The sequence below is a fragment of the Ctenocephalides felis genome, unplaced genomic scaffold, assembly GCF_003426905.1.
Source record: "Ctenocephalides felis isolate EL2017-DRISC unplaced genomic scaffold, ASM342690v1 CF-g0.4_SCAFFOLD_02318, whole genome shotgun sequence".
NCBI lineage: Eukaryota > Metazoa > Arthropoda > Insecta > Siphonaptera > Pulicidae > Ctenocephalides > Ctenocephalides felis.
Window position 1 is genome coordinate 19,414 of NW_020538472.1, and position 15,328 is coordinate 34,741.

The 15,328-nt window shown below is 28.8% G+C and overlaps 1 protein-coding gene across 1 annotated transcript; it reads right to left on the reverse strand.

The window, feature by feature from the left end:
* Positions 1 to 1,776: 1,776 nt before the first annotated feature.
* On the reverse strand, positions 1,777 to 11,083 carry LOC113380689 (protein drumstick-like). The gene is made up of 2 exons (XM_026619831.1): positions 10,524 to 11,083; positions 1,777 to 1,944 (listed from the first exon to the last, which is right to left on the reverse strand). Exons 1-2 carry the CDS (start codon positions 10,745 to 10,747, stop codon positions 1,920 to 1,922), a joined length of 249 nt encoding a protein of 82 aa, XP_026475616.1. The 5' UTR covers positions 10,748 to 11,083; the 3' UTR covers positions 1,777 to 1,919.
* Between the last annotated feature and the right edge of the window lie 4,245 nt (positions 11,084 to 15,328).

Here is a 15,328-nt window from a genome sequence, read left to right on the forward strand (position 1 = left end):
CAAAAGATAAATACGTTTTATCATCTTTAACAGTTGTAAATACATTTTCTCACACTTAAATGTAATTAGCGATAAAGCGAAAAGCATTGTAAAGAATATATGACGTGACACATGTGTTTAATCAATTAATGAAGATGATTAACTATATTAATTAAAAATAATATAAAAATATATTGCTTTGAATGCAATCACATTTACAACCATTGTAAATTACTGACAATGAGCTATAATATTGCATTCCGAAACGAACGTAAAAATAATAAAAATAGTAATGTATAACTTAATGAATATTTAATTAATAATTAATTAATAAAATAATGATAATAATATTAGAGAAACTATAGTGATAATAATAATATATCATTTAAATAATCTATGTGTACGGCAATATTTTAGTACTACATATCAATTTTAAATATAGTACTTATATTTAAATATTAGAAATATTTACTTGGCGATCATGTGTTGGGGTGGAGTCATAAATACTTGGTGGGTTTACTTTTACTGGATATATGTACACTGATGATGCTCAATACTCTTCGATGAATTCTAGTTATTGTATGTGCCGTAGCCTCCCGTATGAACGGATCTGCTGAAAAAATTACACATTTAGATTGACAATTCGAAAATTATATATTATGCCATTTTTTCTATGTGGACATCTATTTGCTATCAATACTATGAGCACAAGTCTTCATATGCTTTTTATCTTAGCACCTCATAATAAGGATAGCATCAATTTAAACGACAGGAAATTCACTCAAATTTTTTATATATTTCTCTGTCCTATAGGAGTTGAATGATTTATTTACAATTATTCTAATGCAATGTGATCAAGCAATTATTATTCTATATAAAATGGAACAACTGAACATAAATTATATTTGAAACAAATAAATAATAATCGTAATATAATTACAACTTTTTGTTAAATTTACATTTAAATTTTATTCAAAACAATGTTTCTTAGTTTGGTTCCTAAATGACTTTCACTAAATTCATGAAGTTTTTTTTTTGTGAAATATAAATTGGTTAAAATATAGATAATTTTAGTTATATAAGAACGAGACACAAGAAAAGATTTTTTCTTAATATTATAAATTTGTTCAGTTGTTGCATTTTATAAATGTCAGCTTATATCAGTCATCCCAGTAAATAAGTGGTTAAGTCAAATTTCGACAAAAAAAATTTAAGACGCGGTAATAACTATTTCTCTTAAAATCATTAATGAAATGAAAAATTATTGATTGGAAGCAAAATTTAATTAAGTACTTAACATAAACATAAGATATTACACGAACTTTGAAAATCGAGCTTTACAAATGGGCGAAAATGGACTTAACCAATTTTTTATTTGGATGACAGATATAAAACAAGGGTGTGCAAAGAATGGAAAAAAATCTTACGTGCAAGTTTAGGATTCGACGTCCCAGCGGGGGTGTATTTGTGTTCCACACCAAAATATGCATGTTGTTGTGCGTCGTACGTAATTCAGTCTTTTTAGTTGGATATTAACTAATATATCAACTGCAAGAAATCGTCGACAATTATGATATCGTTCGAATTGTAAAGTAAAAAGACAGTGAAAATAATATACACTGGCTTTAATGTGATTTAGAGAACAGTATTATGCCTATATTTGAACTATTGAACTTGAACTATTTTGGACGGCATATACTAGATACTAGAACTTGCACTTGCAATTAAATATATTGACAAAAAATCTTTATTATTTTCTATGAAATTTGGGAAAATTGTATTTGTGCTATTCAGTCCCTAATTTGGTATTGAGTTGTTTGTGTCAAGTGTGTATGTATGTTTTGTTTGTCGTGTTACTGTTCCGTCACCAACCCACCACAAGCCGTGCTGCCACCCACACCACCCGCCGCGCGGACAACTGCCCATGGCACGCCCGCTCCTCACCGCCAGATGCACTGATTGCATCTGGAACAGACAGATAAGAACCTTTATTTAAACATTTTATACACATTTATATATATAGGCATAATTTTCTACTGGCATATTTATTCTCTAATTGCAAATTTGCAATATTTCTGCTTGTTTGTCATGACTCAAGCAGAGTAACAATTGTACAAATGAAGGGAAAAATACCTCCTACATTCTTTTTATTTTATAAGCCTTAATAACACACAAACAAAAGTTAAAAAAACCAAGTATATCGTTATTTCTTGATGTACCAATTTATTTTTGTTTCTAACAAACGCTCCACCCGATTAACAATATTGTCGAAAATTTTGCTCGATTTTATTTGCAGAAATAGATTGAATAATGTAAATAAATATCAATTAGTAGATTAATAATCCTTTGAAAAATTTTTAAATCTGGTAAAATGTTATGTTTGACATATCAATTCACTGGCATTCACATCACTTACCCATGTCAATACACATATTGTATTGATTGGTATCACTTTTACGAATCCATGCACTTTAATTGATTCATTACATGTGTATATATATGTATATTTTATATAATATATATATATATATATATATATATATATATTATAAAGTGTGTATAAATTAGAGCATTAAACCAAAATTGTTGTTGTCATTTTGATTTGAAATAGGTACTAAATTGTATCATAACTTATAGAATATAATCATACATTGTATTCTGATACATTGTATTACTTTTTGATATATTTCAATAAATTTTATTACGTACAAAAATATGTAAGTCTAATATTGCAACTTATTTTTTTTCATCTACACTATGAGACTTTCATCTATAGATTTACATATTTTTTATGAAATAAAATTTATTAATATCAAAATCAAAAAGTAATAATTTAAATTCAATAAACTGATTGTAATCCAGTAAAAATATATAAAAAAAAAATGTTAATTATATATTAATGTTTATTGCGTATTAATGTTTATGATATGAATAATTGTTTGCATGAGATATGATTTTGTTTGGTATTTTAAAAAGACAACTTCTTACTTTTTGTTGCTCGATAGTTGTTAATTATAATACAAATACAAACAAGATCTTCCTTGTACTAAGAAGGCTAATTGATTTAATAGAAAGGCAGCTTTTGAAGAAACTACTGCTTTGAATCATAATAAAGTGAATGAATATTAGCTTGATTGATGTTAGAATGATTCTTTAGTTGTTGTTTTTTGTGATAACCTATACAAGTAACAAATTAATATTTGCAATGATAAAGTCACTTATTGGTTAAAATTGTGATGACTGTGTGGAAAATTAAACTAACATTAGTATTGTTTGGAAATATTTATAAAAAGTGTCTAACATTTTTTGTATCCAAACGTCCTAAAATTTGTCCTGACTTAAAGAAAAATCATCACTCAAACAATGCCTAAAAAATCAACGCTCTTTACGACATTGTTTTTTAAATATCATTTGCCAATATCATTTTTTTCTTAAAAATAAATATTATACGCGCGCGAATAAACTCATTTCAAATACCATAATAATAGTCAATAATAAAAAAAAAAAATTGGGTTTACTACGTTTGAAGAATTGAAAAAACATTGTTGAATTAATTACACATTACATGTATATGTAATAGATATATCCTGAATTTTTCAATAAATTGCTTTAAGTTTCTTCTCCAAGCAATTAATTTTAAAAATACAAAAAAAATTTTGTATACGTTTAATTAAAAAGTTTCAGAACTAGATACGTTGCATTATCATTTTTTTCTGTCAAAAACAAGAATTTTAAAACAATCTTGACGGATATATTTGTCGATTAAGAAGTTTAAAGAACTAATAAAAGGGGTAGATTGATTATAAACCTTTTTTTAGAATGGAGAAGATTTTGTTTCTTTAATGTTACTACATTTTAATTAAAACAGTTTTTAACAAAAACTAATTAAAAAATCTTGGCAAGGATTTTCTTTACATCCGACACGCGTTTAGTTTAATTCTCGTATAAATAAAATTATCAGTCAGTGACCGATGTCAATAAAATATTTTTAATTCATGAAAGTAATGCGGCAATGTTCTATTATTAAACCTTATCATTTATTTGAAGTTTTGCATCGCGTAATATTGCTAATTCATGATGAATCAGTTAAAATAAAGTTCAGAAGAAGCTTTTGCTTCGAGTGTATCACGATACCTCATACTTTTTTATACATACTTTATACTTTTCGTCACTAATTTTTCCAAACAAAGTTACATTAAAAATATTGAATCAAAATATTGAAATAATGAATAAATGAATAATGAAACAAAATTAAATAATAACAAAAGTAAAATATTATATTATTATTCAACCGTGCACATCTATATTTACCAAATAAATAACACATTTTTATAATACTAAATATAAAAATAATATAATACTAAAATTTCTATTTTTTAATTTATTTTAATATCCAAATATGCTATTAATTATTGAGTTTTAGGTACCTAATATTCTTAATCAAATAAAATTAGAACAATTATTGAAAAAATATTGAATCTTATTATTATCGATTGTTTTAAAATAAATGTTTAATGTGTAATTCATCATTGTAGAAATGTTTTTTTACTATATTTTTTTACTTTATTATTGGTCCCTTTTTAGGATACCTAAACCTATGGGGTTTATTTTAAAATGGTTTTACGGAATGGTAGCTACATTATTTAATCAATGCGATGTGGTTAAATTATTAGGTTAAACAACAAAATTAAAAGTTATAAATCTGAATAGTTAAAGTTAAACAAACACAAATCTTAATCAACTTTTAGTACTATCATAAATTCTGTATTGATAGGTATTTCGGTTTTACTTCAAATGTTTCTTTTTAAATACAATTAATAAATAAGAAAAATACAACTTCTGTTGGTATACAACCGTCGTATGTAACTTCTTTTAGAAAAATTAATTTCATCCCTGTTAAATAACTATCAATTTAATATATATCTTTTAAAATTGCTGTTTTTAACTTACGTTATTTTTATTTGCAATTTTTTATTGTTTACGAATGTTACCTTTGCGAGTGTACTATTAATTAATATCTTTACTTTTTTTCTTTTATTTACTATGTTCTATGTTTTGCTTTTATATTATTTACTAAAAAACTATTGAATCTTTTTAAAAATAATAATATTCCTTATAAATCAATTAATGAGCTATACTTAAAAATTATATTTACGTATCGTGAACTAAACAACACTGCTCAATCCCAAAAAAAAACTAACAACAAATTCTTGTTAATAAGTTAACAAAGTGGTTTTACTTCCAGATAGCGATGTCGCCCGATTTAAAGTGAAAGATGGTTACAGATCTTGTGCTCTCTACTTTAAAATAGTATCGTTAAAAATTTAATTCTTTACTTGTTCTTAAAATAATGGTAGTAGTCCTTTTTTCTCGCGGACCTTTAAACCATATATACGTTTGGGGCTTTTGTTCTGGCCCTATCTTTGTTTTTTTCTCAGACCGCCAATTGTCTACATTGTTATTTCTGTGAGCAATTAATCAATCACTTTTACTTTCAATGAGTTATATGTGGGACAGTAATGATTATTACTGCAAAACATAATTTATTTCGAAACCTGCAGTAGCTTCTTCCATTCGAAGAAACATGCAATGTTATTAAATGCTTAATACGAGATGTGAGATGATGTCTTTAATACGAGTTGTGATTAAATTATCTATAATTATGATAAATATGACACAAAACGTGTTTGCGTTCATTTATTCATGCGTTTATTTCACCTGTAAGGCTTGTAAACTGTTTAGCATCGACTCTAGGTGGCTTTTTTTAATATCGTCTTCCTCGTACTTATGCAAATAGAATAGAGTAGTACGCCGGTAGCGATAATGGAAAATGGTTTCTTTGATTTTATGACTTTTTAAATTGTTGCTTGATAGGTCTGTTTATTGATATTGAAGCAATAAATTTAATAAGCTCATATGTTTTTAATATTTATATTTCTTAATGATATATATCCATGAATGAAAAACATAACTGCATACTTGATGGTGTTGAAGTGTTGACTTAATGGCAGATAATAGAGATAGTTTATTAATTAAAATGACATTACATTATATTGTTAATTTAGACGATTGTTCCAATTGGTTAATACTATTAAACCTTTAATAAAAGTATTATAATACCTTTCATACACTATTATATTGAACGTGAAAAAAAGAGAAAATTCAGGGGGTCAGTTCAAATTAATTTGATCAAGCAATAAGTTATCACGTTATATAGAATTCTGTTTAATTATTTAAATTTTGATTTTTATTATCATTTTGTTGAAAATTCTATCCTTTGTTTTGTATTCTTTTTATTAAATTCATATAATTGTTCATTACTGTTAATTATTTAGCAGTTGTAACAAATATAGTAATTAAAAAAAAATTATACAACAGTATTATTATATTCATCCATCCAATTATTAATTTTTTTATTATTTTGATAAAATATAATTATTTATTAATTAAAATAGTGGACCATTACAAATTTTACATTATTAAAATTAATGCATGTATTCTAGTTAGCAGTGTTTATTTTTAAATTTACATTTAATGTTAAAGTATTTTTTTGATATTACCTTTTTTTTGTTTTTAATAAAGTTACGTTCGAACTAAACTAAATAAATTCGAACAGATAAATTACTACATGTGAACTTCAGTTAATTAGCGTTTTATAGTAAAACTTATTCAGTGATAATTTGTCGTTTATTTTAATTGCTGTATTTTACTATTTAAAGTTATTAAATTATCATTATAAATACTGTTGATTGTTTCAGTATTTTCACATAGAGAAAAGTTCGATTTATAATACTTCTTTTTACTTTTCTCCTGCTAACTTGTAAATTAACAAACATATTACCCACCAGAAAAGAAAGTGGTACAATCGTATCTAGTTTCCCTTCTGCTGAAATTGATTCATATTACAAAATAATAGATATTTATTTATTTAATTAATGCTAATCGGCTTTTATAGAGTTAATGTACTTATCAAATTATTTAATCTGCAAATGCTCTATTTTCACAACTTTGTCAATTAATAATTTTTAAGATCGTATTATTTTATTTTTTATTTGATTTCTGATGACAATACAATATAATACAAATTTTTAATTGGGAACAAATGGACGTTACTTTGATTTTTACGTTACACTTAATTAATTAATGTACTGCTGAGGGATTAAAGTATTTTAGAAAAAAAAAAAAATTATATGGGCCTACAATGAATTGTTACTAAAAATTTTGGCAGCTTATAAATTAGCCTTTACAGGTGATTGATAAAATATATTTATTAATGTTTTTGCCGCATTTTGGGAATTTCAAAAAATTTTATAATTTATAAATCTTATTACAATCTCATAATAAAAACGTAATTATCTCACAGCACCTTAAAAAAACAGAATCGTGAATGTATTACGGTAAATTGATGATTATTAGACATCGTGCATTGAATTACAAAATCGTTTACAGTATTACATAGTACTAATGATAAGTAACTTCTGTTTTATTTCTATATAATTAAATTATATATGTGCGTATCATGTAAATATAATAATATGAATTGTCTCAAACAATGATGATTATTGCTTTTATATGATTGCATTATATAACAGTTGAAAATACTTTAATAGTTCAATTATGGTCTCTTAATCTTGCCAGAGCAATAATTAAATTATTAAAGCCGTCATGAAAACTGAGAATTTATGTACACAAGATATAGTTACGGTCGGCTAACTATAAGAACAAACACGCCGCCTCATGTAATGGGACACATATTCATTTTATTATTTGAAGATGCTTGAATTTGACTTTTGAATTGTACTCAGACACGACATAATTAGTAAATATGCTTTGTATTTAATAACTATATAACAAGTTTACGTCAAAGCGTACAGTTTTATTATTGTCTTGGGGAAGGATAACAATATTTTGAATTTACTCATTTCTCCGACAAAGATTAATTGATATCATCAGCAAGTACTTGATTTTTAATACTTATTGGGTGTAGAAAATTCTCACAACCAGAAGATGTATGACGCCAATAAAATAGTTTTTATATAGGGTGGTTCTTAATATGGATAGTTTTGATTTTTTTTGCTCTCAGGAGCTGAAATGCCTCCGAGATGATAACAAAAATCCTCTGAAAGTTTTTGCTCTTAATATTTAACTTTAGTCCGCACTCCAACTAACGTATTTCTTATGAAAATAACGTGGGTAAAATTTGTTTTTTAGAATTTCATAACTTAGCGACAAGTGTATCAAAGTTTTGAGATTAACATTGTATTTGGTTATTATGATAATAAATAAAAAAAATTACAACAAAAATTTGATATATTCAGATAACCAAGAAACTTTGGTCGGGTTGTGGACTAGCTAAAAAGCTAAAATTATCCGAGGATTTTTCTTTATCAATTTGGATGCATTTGAACCCCTGGGAGCAGAGAAATTTGAAAATATAATAGCTTCATGAATTTATTGTACATTACCTACTCAAGTAAAGTTTTAAGAACTGCCCTAATATAAATATATCATGTATATTGAGATATAAGAAATATCTGCATTATAGTCGAAATTATAAAATATAACCAAGTAAAAATATTGGCATCAGTCAGAACTAATTTTTCTACTACAGTGTAAATTTATTACTGATTTTGTGAGAGAATAGGTATATTATATTATAGGACAATCTATTACAATGATGAAAATGCTACGATCTCGGTTTTTATAGTTTTCTAGTTAAGTTCTTAGTTAAGTTTTTTATAGTTATTCAAATCTATTTATAAGATTTGCAACTTTTAATCATTTTTATTTATTTCAAATGAAATATGCAATGCTTCACTAAAAATATTTTTTGCATAGCTTAATTTTATGCTAGTAACATTTTATTCAAAAATATGAGAACAAGTTATAAAAATTTCAATTCGATTCATTTACATGATCATGGTTTATTTTTTATGACATTTTATTTTCTATATTAATAAATTATGATAGATTGTGAACCACTATAATTCCAAGTAAATCCAAGTCAAACAAATTATGGTATGAAAATAAAGTTATTACAAATATTTTCGTCGCTAAAAATACTTGATGTGCATTGCAAATATGTGCTGTAAGCGTTGTATCTGGTTTTGCCATAGGTACATACAATTTTTACATGATTGCACGATGTTGCATATATTCATTATATGATTATTTCAATATTCAAGTATATGTATCACAGTTTTTTTTCTTTAAAATATCAATTTTGTGCCGTGCAGTTGTATCCTATTTGTATGTGTGAATGCCAAAACCAAAACGTTTGAACTTAAGCAGGCAGTTAATTTGCTAAAACATTTTGATCATTGATATATACAATATATAATTAAGAATTTTTATTTTATAAATTGGTATAGTATATATATATAGGGGAGCTAGGGACTATATGTAACGGGGGCAACTAGTAACAGGCGTTTTTCAATAGAATATTAAAAGATACTAAAATAATTTTTTGGGTTGATTAGACATGTAAACCGCCCTGGATAATGTTGTCATAGCTACTATCCGCAGGCCGACGCAATATACAGAACTGTGCAGGTTCGTCATTTTTGACATGTAATATAAAATTGATCTAACATAAAATTTCGATTTGCGGCATTATTATCGATCAATTTCAAATTTTATATATCTGATTTATTCCAAATTTATCAATCTTTGATAATATGTAACAATTTTTGTCATTGCTAAATTGTTTAAAAAGTTATCTTGATAAATGTAAAAAAATCACATTTGGGGTTGGTTAAAACAAAACATTGGGGCTAATTGTAACATACAAGAATTATATGCGCAGATTCAAGCGGGTGGAATTTATAGTTTGTAAGATGAAGAAGAAATGTAAATCAAATATCTTTCATTTTTATTATGATAATAATTGCATTTAGCGTTGAAAAATTTATATTAAAGAAGACATTCTATTTTATTTGCATTAATTATAGTTCAACGCAGATAAAAAGAATTACTTAGAGATATGTCAATTAAAATTATTAGTGGCATTATTGTCGTTTTTTGTCGTTACTACTTGACTTAGTAGACGTTACAACTTAGTTATAAACACGGGGTAAGTTGTAACACCACACTTTTTCTAGAAAATGAATAACTGTGAAATGATAAACAACATTTGTGGAACTATCCATCTTGATTTCGCAGAAATACGATCAATGAATCTCAGATATATTAATTTAGAAAAAATAACTGTTACAAACAGTCCCTAGCTCCTTATACCAATACTTATACCAATACTTATACAAATTTATAAAATAAAAGTTCCTAATCATATATAATACTCGTGTTCAACACTATGCTTACTAAATTATTATTTTTTAAATAATTTATTATAGATAACTTTGGAATAGTATATATTTTCAAAAGTATGTAACAAATATGAAATAAACATAATTCAATACACATTTAGTCTGCAGCAAATTTACCAAGCCTGCTTAAATGAAACACGTTTAATTGCATCGTGAATATATCTAATAGAGTATATATATATATATAAAGCAAGTGGTTAAGACGCAGTGCGGACTGACCTGTGCTGGCGGTAGTTATCCTGGCGTTTGAAGGATTTGCCGCAGACCTCGCAGGAGAAGGCGAGCTCAGGCGACTTGTGCGTGCGCTCGTGTATCATCAGGTTGTAGGGCTTGGTAAAGCGGCGCTGGCAGTAGCGGCACACGAACTCGCACTTGGGCCGAACCTTGCGGCGACCGAAGTCGTGCGCGCGCGAATCGTTGTCGATTTGCATAACCGCGAACATTTTTTAGCCGTGCGGGTAAAAGGGCTTCTTTGAAATAATATTCGATTTACTTTACTTTTGCCGCCCTTGCTTTTCAGCACGAGTCTTTACTATACACGCTCGCCGCTGCACACGGCACCTTCTGCTTCCGTCGGTCTCAGTTTGTTTTAATATACATTAACAAGATATATATTTTATGTTTTATTTTCACGTCTTGCGTAAAAAAAATATTTAGAATGAGTCCCTCGTAAAACACTTCGCTGCACTTGCTATATTTGGCGAGCTGACAAAAAATTATTTTGTTAGCTTTTTAAACAAGATTATATGATCGCTGTTTGTTTTTACGGCACGTTATTTTGTGTTTGAGAAAAGATTTTTTACATTGAAAATCAATTTTATTTTTTACACGACCAAAAAAAGGTTCACACAGGTATAACAACCCAATACAGGTGCTCTGCTGACGCGACGATAAAAAAATACGTCAGAAGATCTGAAAAGTAAAAAAAAAACGTTATTTGAATAGCAACAAAATTAACTTGTGATATTTAAAAAATAATATTAAAAATAAATCATGACGCAAATTATATCATGGCAAAGGAGTTAATTTGTAAAAATAACCTATATTTATTTAAAGTTCGACATTGTAAGAATTTGAAAATATTGACGGATAAATTGTGCGTTACACAATAATTATTCATGGCAAGTAGATGTATTTTATCTAAACAGTTAGATATTTTATATACGAAAACGTCTTTATTATTTCTTATTTCTTTTGATTTACAATACTTTACTTCTATTAATAAATATTTTCAACTATTAATTTAATATCAGTTAATTTATTTAAATATTTTTATACTTTATATTTCACCTTATTTGTGTATAAAAGTTGTAAAATTATTAGTCGAATATATACGAGTGGCGATGATGACATTTTTTGCCGTGCTAATATCGTAAAATATGATAATCGTTTACACGCTCTTCGCTTACAATATTTTATATAGAGATGTCAGCGTTTAAGGACAACATAATCTCTTTATAGTTAAACCAAAGAAAGAAAGAGTCGCGTGCGTAACACCAGATACGCGAGATGGCGAGTCACTCGCGAGAGAGCATCCGTCCCTCTTGCTTGGCCGCTGCTTCGCATAAGTGTGAACGGAACGCACGCTGCGCTACCGTGAGCCACACTTGAGGAGGGGTGTGGCGTAACACGGTAGCGGATCTTTTGATTTGTCGTCCGGTGATTGCGTAACGGTAGTCGATTGGTTCGCTCTAATTAGCTGCGCGTCGTCGCATGGAGAAATTCATAACTATAAAAATGAAAACTAATTGACTAACCTGTTTATCTCTACGTACTATACACAGCACATGTAGGTTTCACGTTATTGATAACGAAGCACTCAGCGCGAATCGCGTATTAAAAATTAACTCAAGTAAGACTTCAAAATTTTTTTTAAGAACACTTGTTTAAGAAGTCAGGATTTCAGATGAATATGTTAATATTTTTATCTGTATCACACTGACTCGGTCGAGTGTCGATGCGTTACTGAACCGTACGTATGAGCAGCCGCCCGAGGTGTCTGTGAGGAGGCCAATATGGCGAACGTTTTCAGCTTCCGACATGTCCTAGTACGACGCTACTACTACTAACTACCAGAGCGGTCCGGTAACTCCCGGTGTATTACTCTTATAACCGTCTCTCTCGAACGGTCTGTTGGCAGTATATAGGTAAAATAAAGACAGAGATGTGTTCGGTAGCAGTATAGAAATCACCCCGCGCATCCCTCGCCCGGGTTTTGATTGGTCGCGAAGGGCGTGGTCTTTCAGACAGAAGGCTACACGTAGAATCCCCTCTTTAAAAGTTCGGATTTCTTCGGTAGGCAATCTACCCGCACTTTAGTGGTTTCGTTTAATAAATATTTAATTATATATCAAACACAATCATTTGAAAAGTCAAATTTTTATGATCAATATCAACCATTGGATTATAAAATTTGACAATTATGAACTTCTTGTCATGTCAAAAATTTTAAATTTAATTCACCGTATAAAATTATTTGCTAATCTTGTTAATTTGATTAATGTGTAATATCATTCACCGAATTGTGGAAAACATTTATCTTTTATAACACTTAAATACAATAAGTTGAACAATCGATACAAATTTAATCTTACATGTTCAGTGTTAGTTTCCTAAGAACAGATTTTTGTTCAGATATCGAACTATGTAATGAATGAAAAACTATATTTCTCAATGAAAAAAGGCTCCTGTGGACTGTTGTTCCTTTTTATGGTTTTTCTAATTGTAAGAGCAAACACGCCCCAGGAGGAGTTTACTTGTAGAGCGACTGCCCTAAGGCGCGGTATGATCTGGTCACGCCTGCAGGTGCATGTTTGTCTCTTTCGCTGCCGCCGATCTGTTTTCGCTTTGTTCCACGGCCACGAAGCGAGAGCGGCGCGTGGGAACTGCACGGTAGCGCACAGTCCTCGCATTCCGCAAGGCGTGTCCGCAAACCGCGGCGTCCAATGTGTCGGCACCGCGGCCGCAGTTGTCTCGCTCCGGCGACGACGCTGGTCGTCATGTACACTGATCTTTTTCGGTTTTAGTATATTGATCTTTTTGAAATGATTGTTGTTGAACGGTTTTCGTTCGCACGAGATGCATATTGTTTTATATGTGGGGTCTTCTGGTGATTGCCGCCAGAGTTACATATCGTATTCTTCTGTGCGATGATTCATTCGCATATTCATGTTAGCTTGTGAGCGACTTATTATTTAGTGCTCAATAAACTCATTAGAGTTATCAATCAAGCAGTTGATGTTCATGAGACATATCATTTTATTTTTATTATAAATGACTTATTAAATAAGTAGGTATTCGGACTTCTGTTACTTTAATAAGTTCTACGTTCGACTTTTTTTTACACTATGTACATGCATTCCATGTATATTTGCTTAGAATAAATGCGATGAATACGTAAAAAAATTTTTACAAAAAAGTAGAGTACACCAATTAAGAAGTGAAAACAAACTGCATCGCGATACAACATAACATAGTGATTTATCATTGTAAGCACACAATTTTGATAAAAATAATAATGTAATCAATATAGTTTGAATAATAGATTAGTTATAGTCGGACCTGTTCTGCAAAAGAGTCTGCCTTCTACACGAAGAAGTCGAAGATACAATAGAAAGACTGAAAGAAATAGCAAGAAGAAAAATGCAGATGATTGACAATTTACGCGAGAAGACGAACTACAAGGAACTGAAAGCCGGTAGGATCAGGAGGCATCATGGAAGCAGAAGTTAAGAAAGGAAGATACATAAAAAATAGTGGTCATGAGAATGATAGACAAGTAAGGGTAAGAAAATCATTGATTTTTGGTGGCTCTCACACCATGGTAGTCGCGCCTTCAGACAGACTACCATTTATTAATATTATACAAAAAAATAATGAAAAATTATTTGAGTTTAGCTAGATCTTTGCGACGCAACTATTCGTTATATCGAAATAATTAGCTCAAGGTTATTATTTTTAGCAAATGCTTTGTATAATGTAATTTGATTTAAATAGCGTATCTATTAGTAATTGTCCGTAAATATCGCATATTTTTAAATTTATTAATAAATATTAATATTCTTGTGGCTTCAAAGAGTCAATATTGTTATTAATGAAACTATTTGAGAAAGAAGTAGAATAATTCTTACAAAATCTGTGCTGATTCTTAAACGTAATGTTTTATTTATTAAGAAAACTGTTAACCTGGTATGCAAAGGGCATAGATAAATAAGTATAAATAGATGGCAAACACACCCACTTTGATATTACATCAACTGCAATTCTTCCAGCATTCAATAGTTGAGCTAGTATAACTTTTTATTCGAAAGATGAATAAAACAAGGAACTAGCTATATTTTTGGGCTTTTTAATTTAGATTCTTCGTTAACAACAAAGTGTCAGACAATTGCATGACGTTTAAAAAATATGCCTTTTTTTTATCAATATTTCATTAATAATACGATGTCAATGAGTATCCAATACATCTTAATCAAGTAATATTTGATAAAATTAGTTTTAGTGCTGCATTTTGCAAGAAGCCCTTATAATTAGTATAAAGAACTTAATTGATTGTCTAGTCTAAACTGAATAATAAATTTTATTCTGAAAATTCTACACAGTTGGTGTGGGTGCATAATCAAGTTAAAGATGAATCAGGAATTAGCAAGAATTCAGTTGAAATTGATCTTCGGATTAATTTTACTAATTGGAACCAGACTCAAAAAATAGAGCAGAGTGGTGTTTCGGCTCTCACGTCCAGTCGGAGATAATGAATTTATTGCCAATTGTGATGACAATTTTTGATACGTGTATATTACGGCTCACGACGAATTGATTGTAAACTGAATAATACAGTTTCAGTCCAGTCAAGGATGACGAATTCATTTTTGCCGATAGCTACGTGTATATTATGGGTAAAAATTACGCAAAGTTGCTGAAAGGTCTAGGTTCGGAAAATATTTTAAATTCTATCAAAACTAGAGTTTTTGGAGACATTTATCAATGTCCTTTCAGAAAGGACCATCATGTCAAGTTGAACTCAT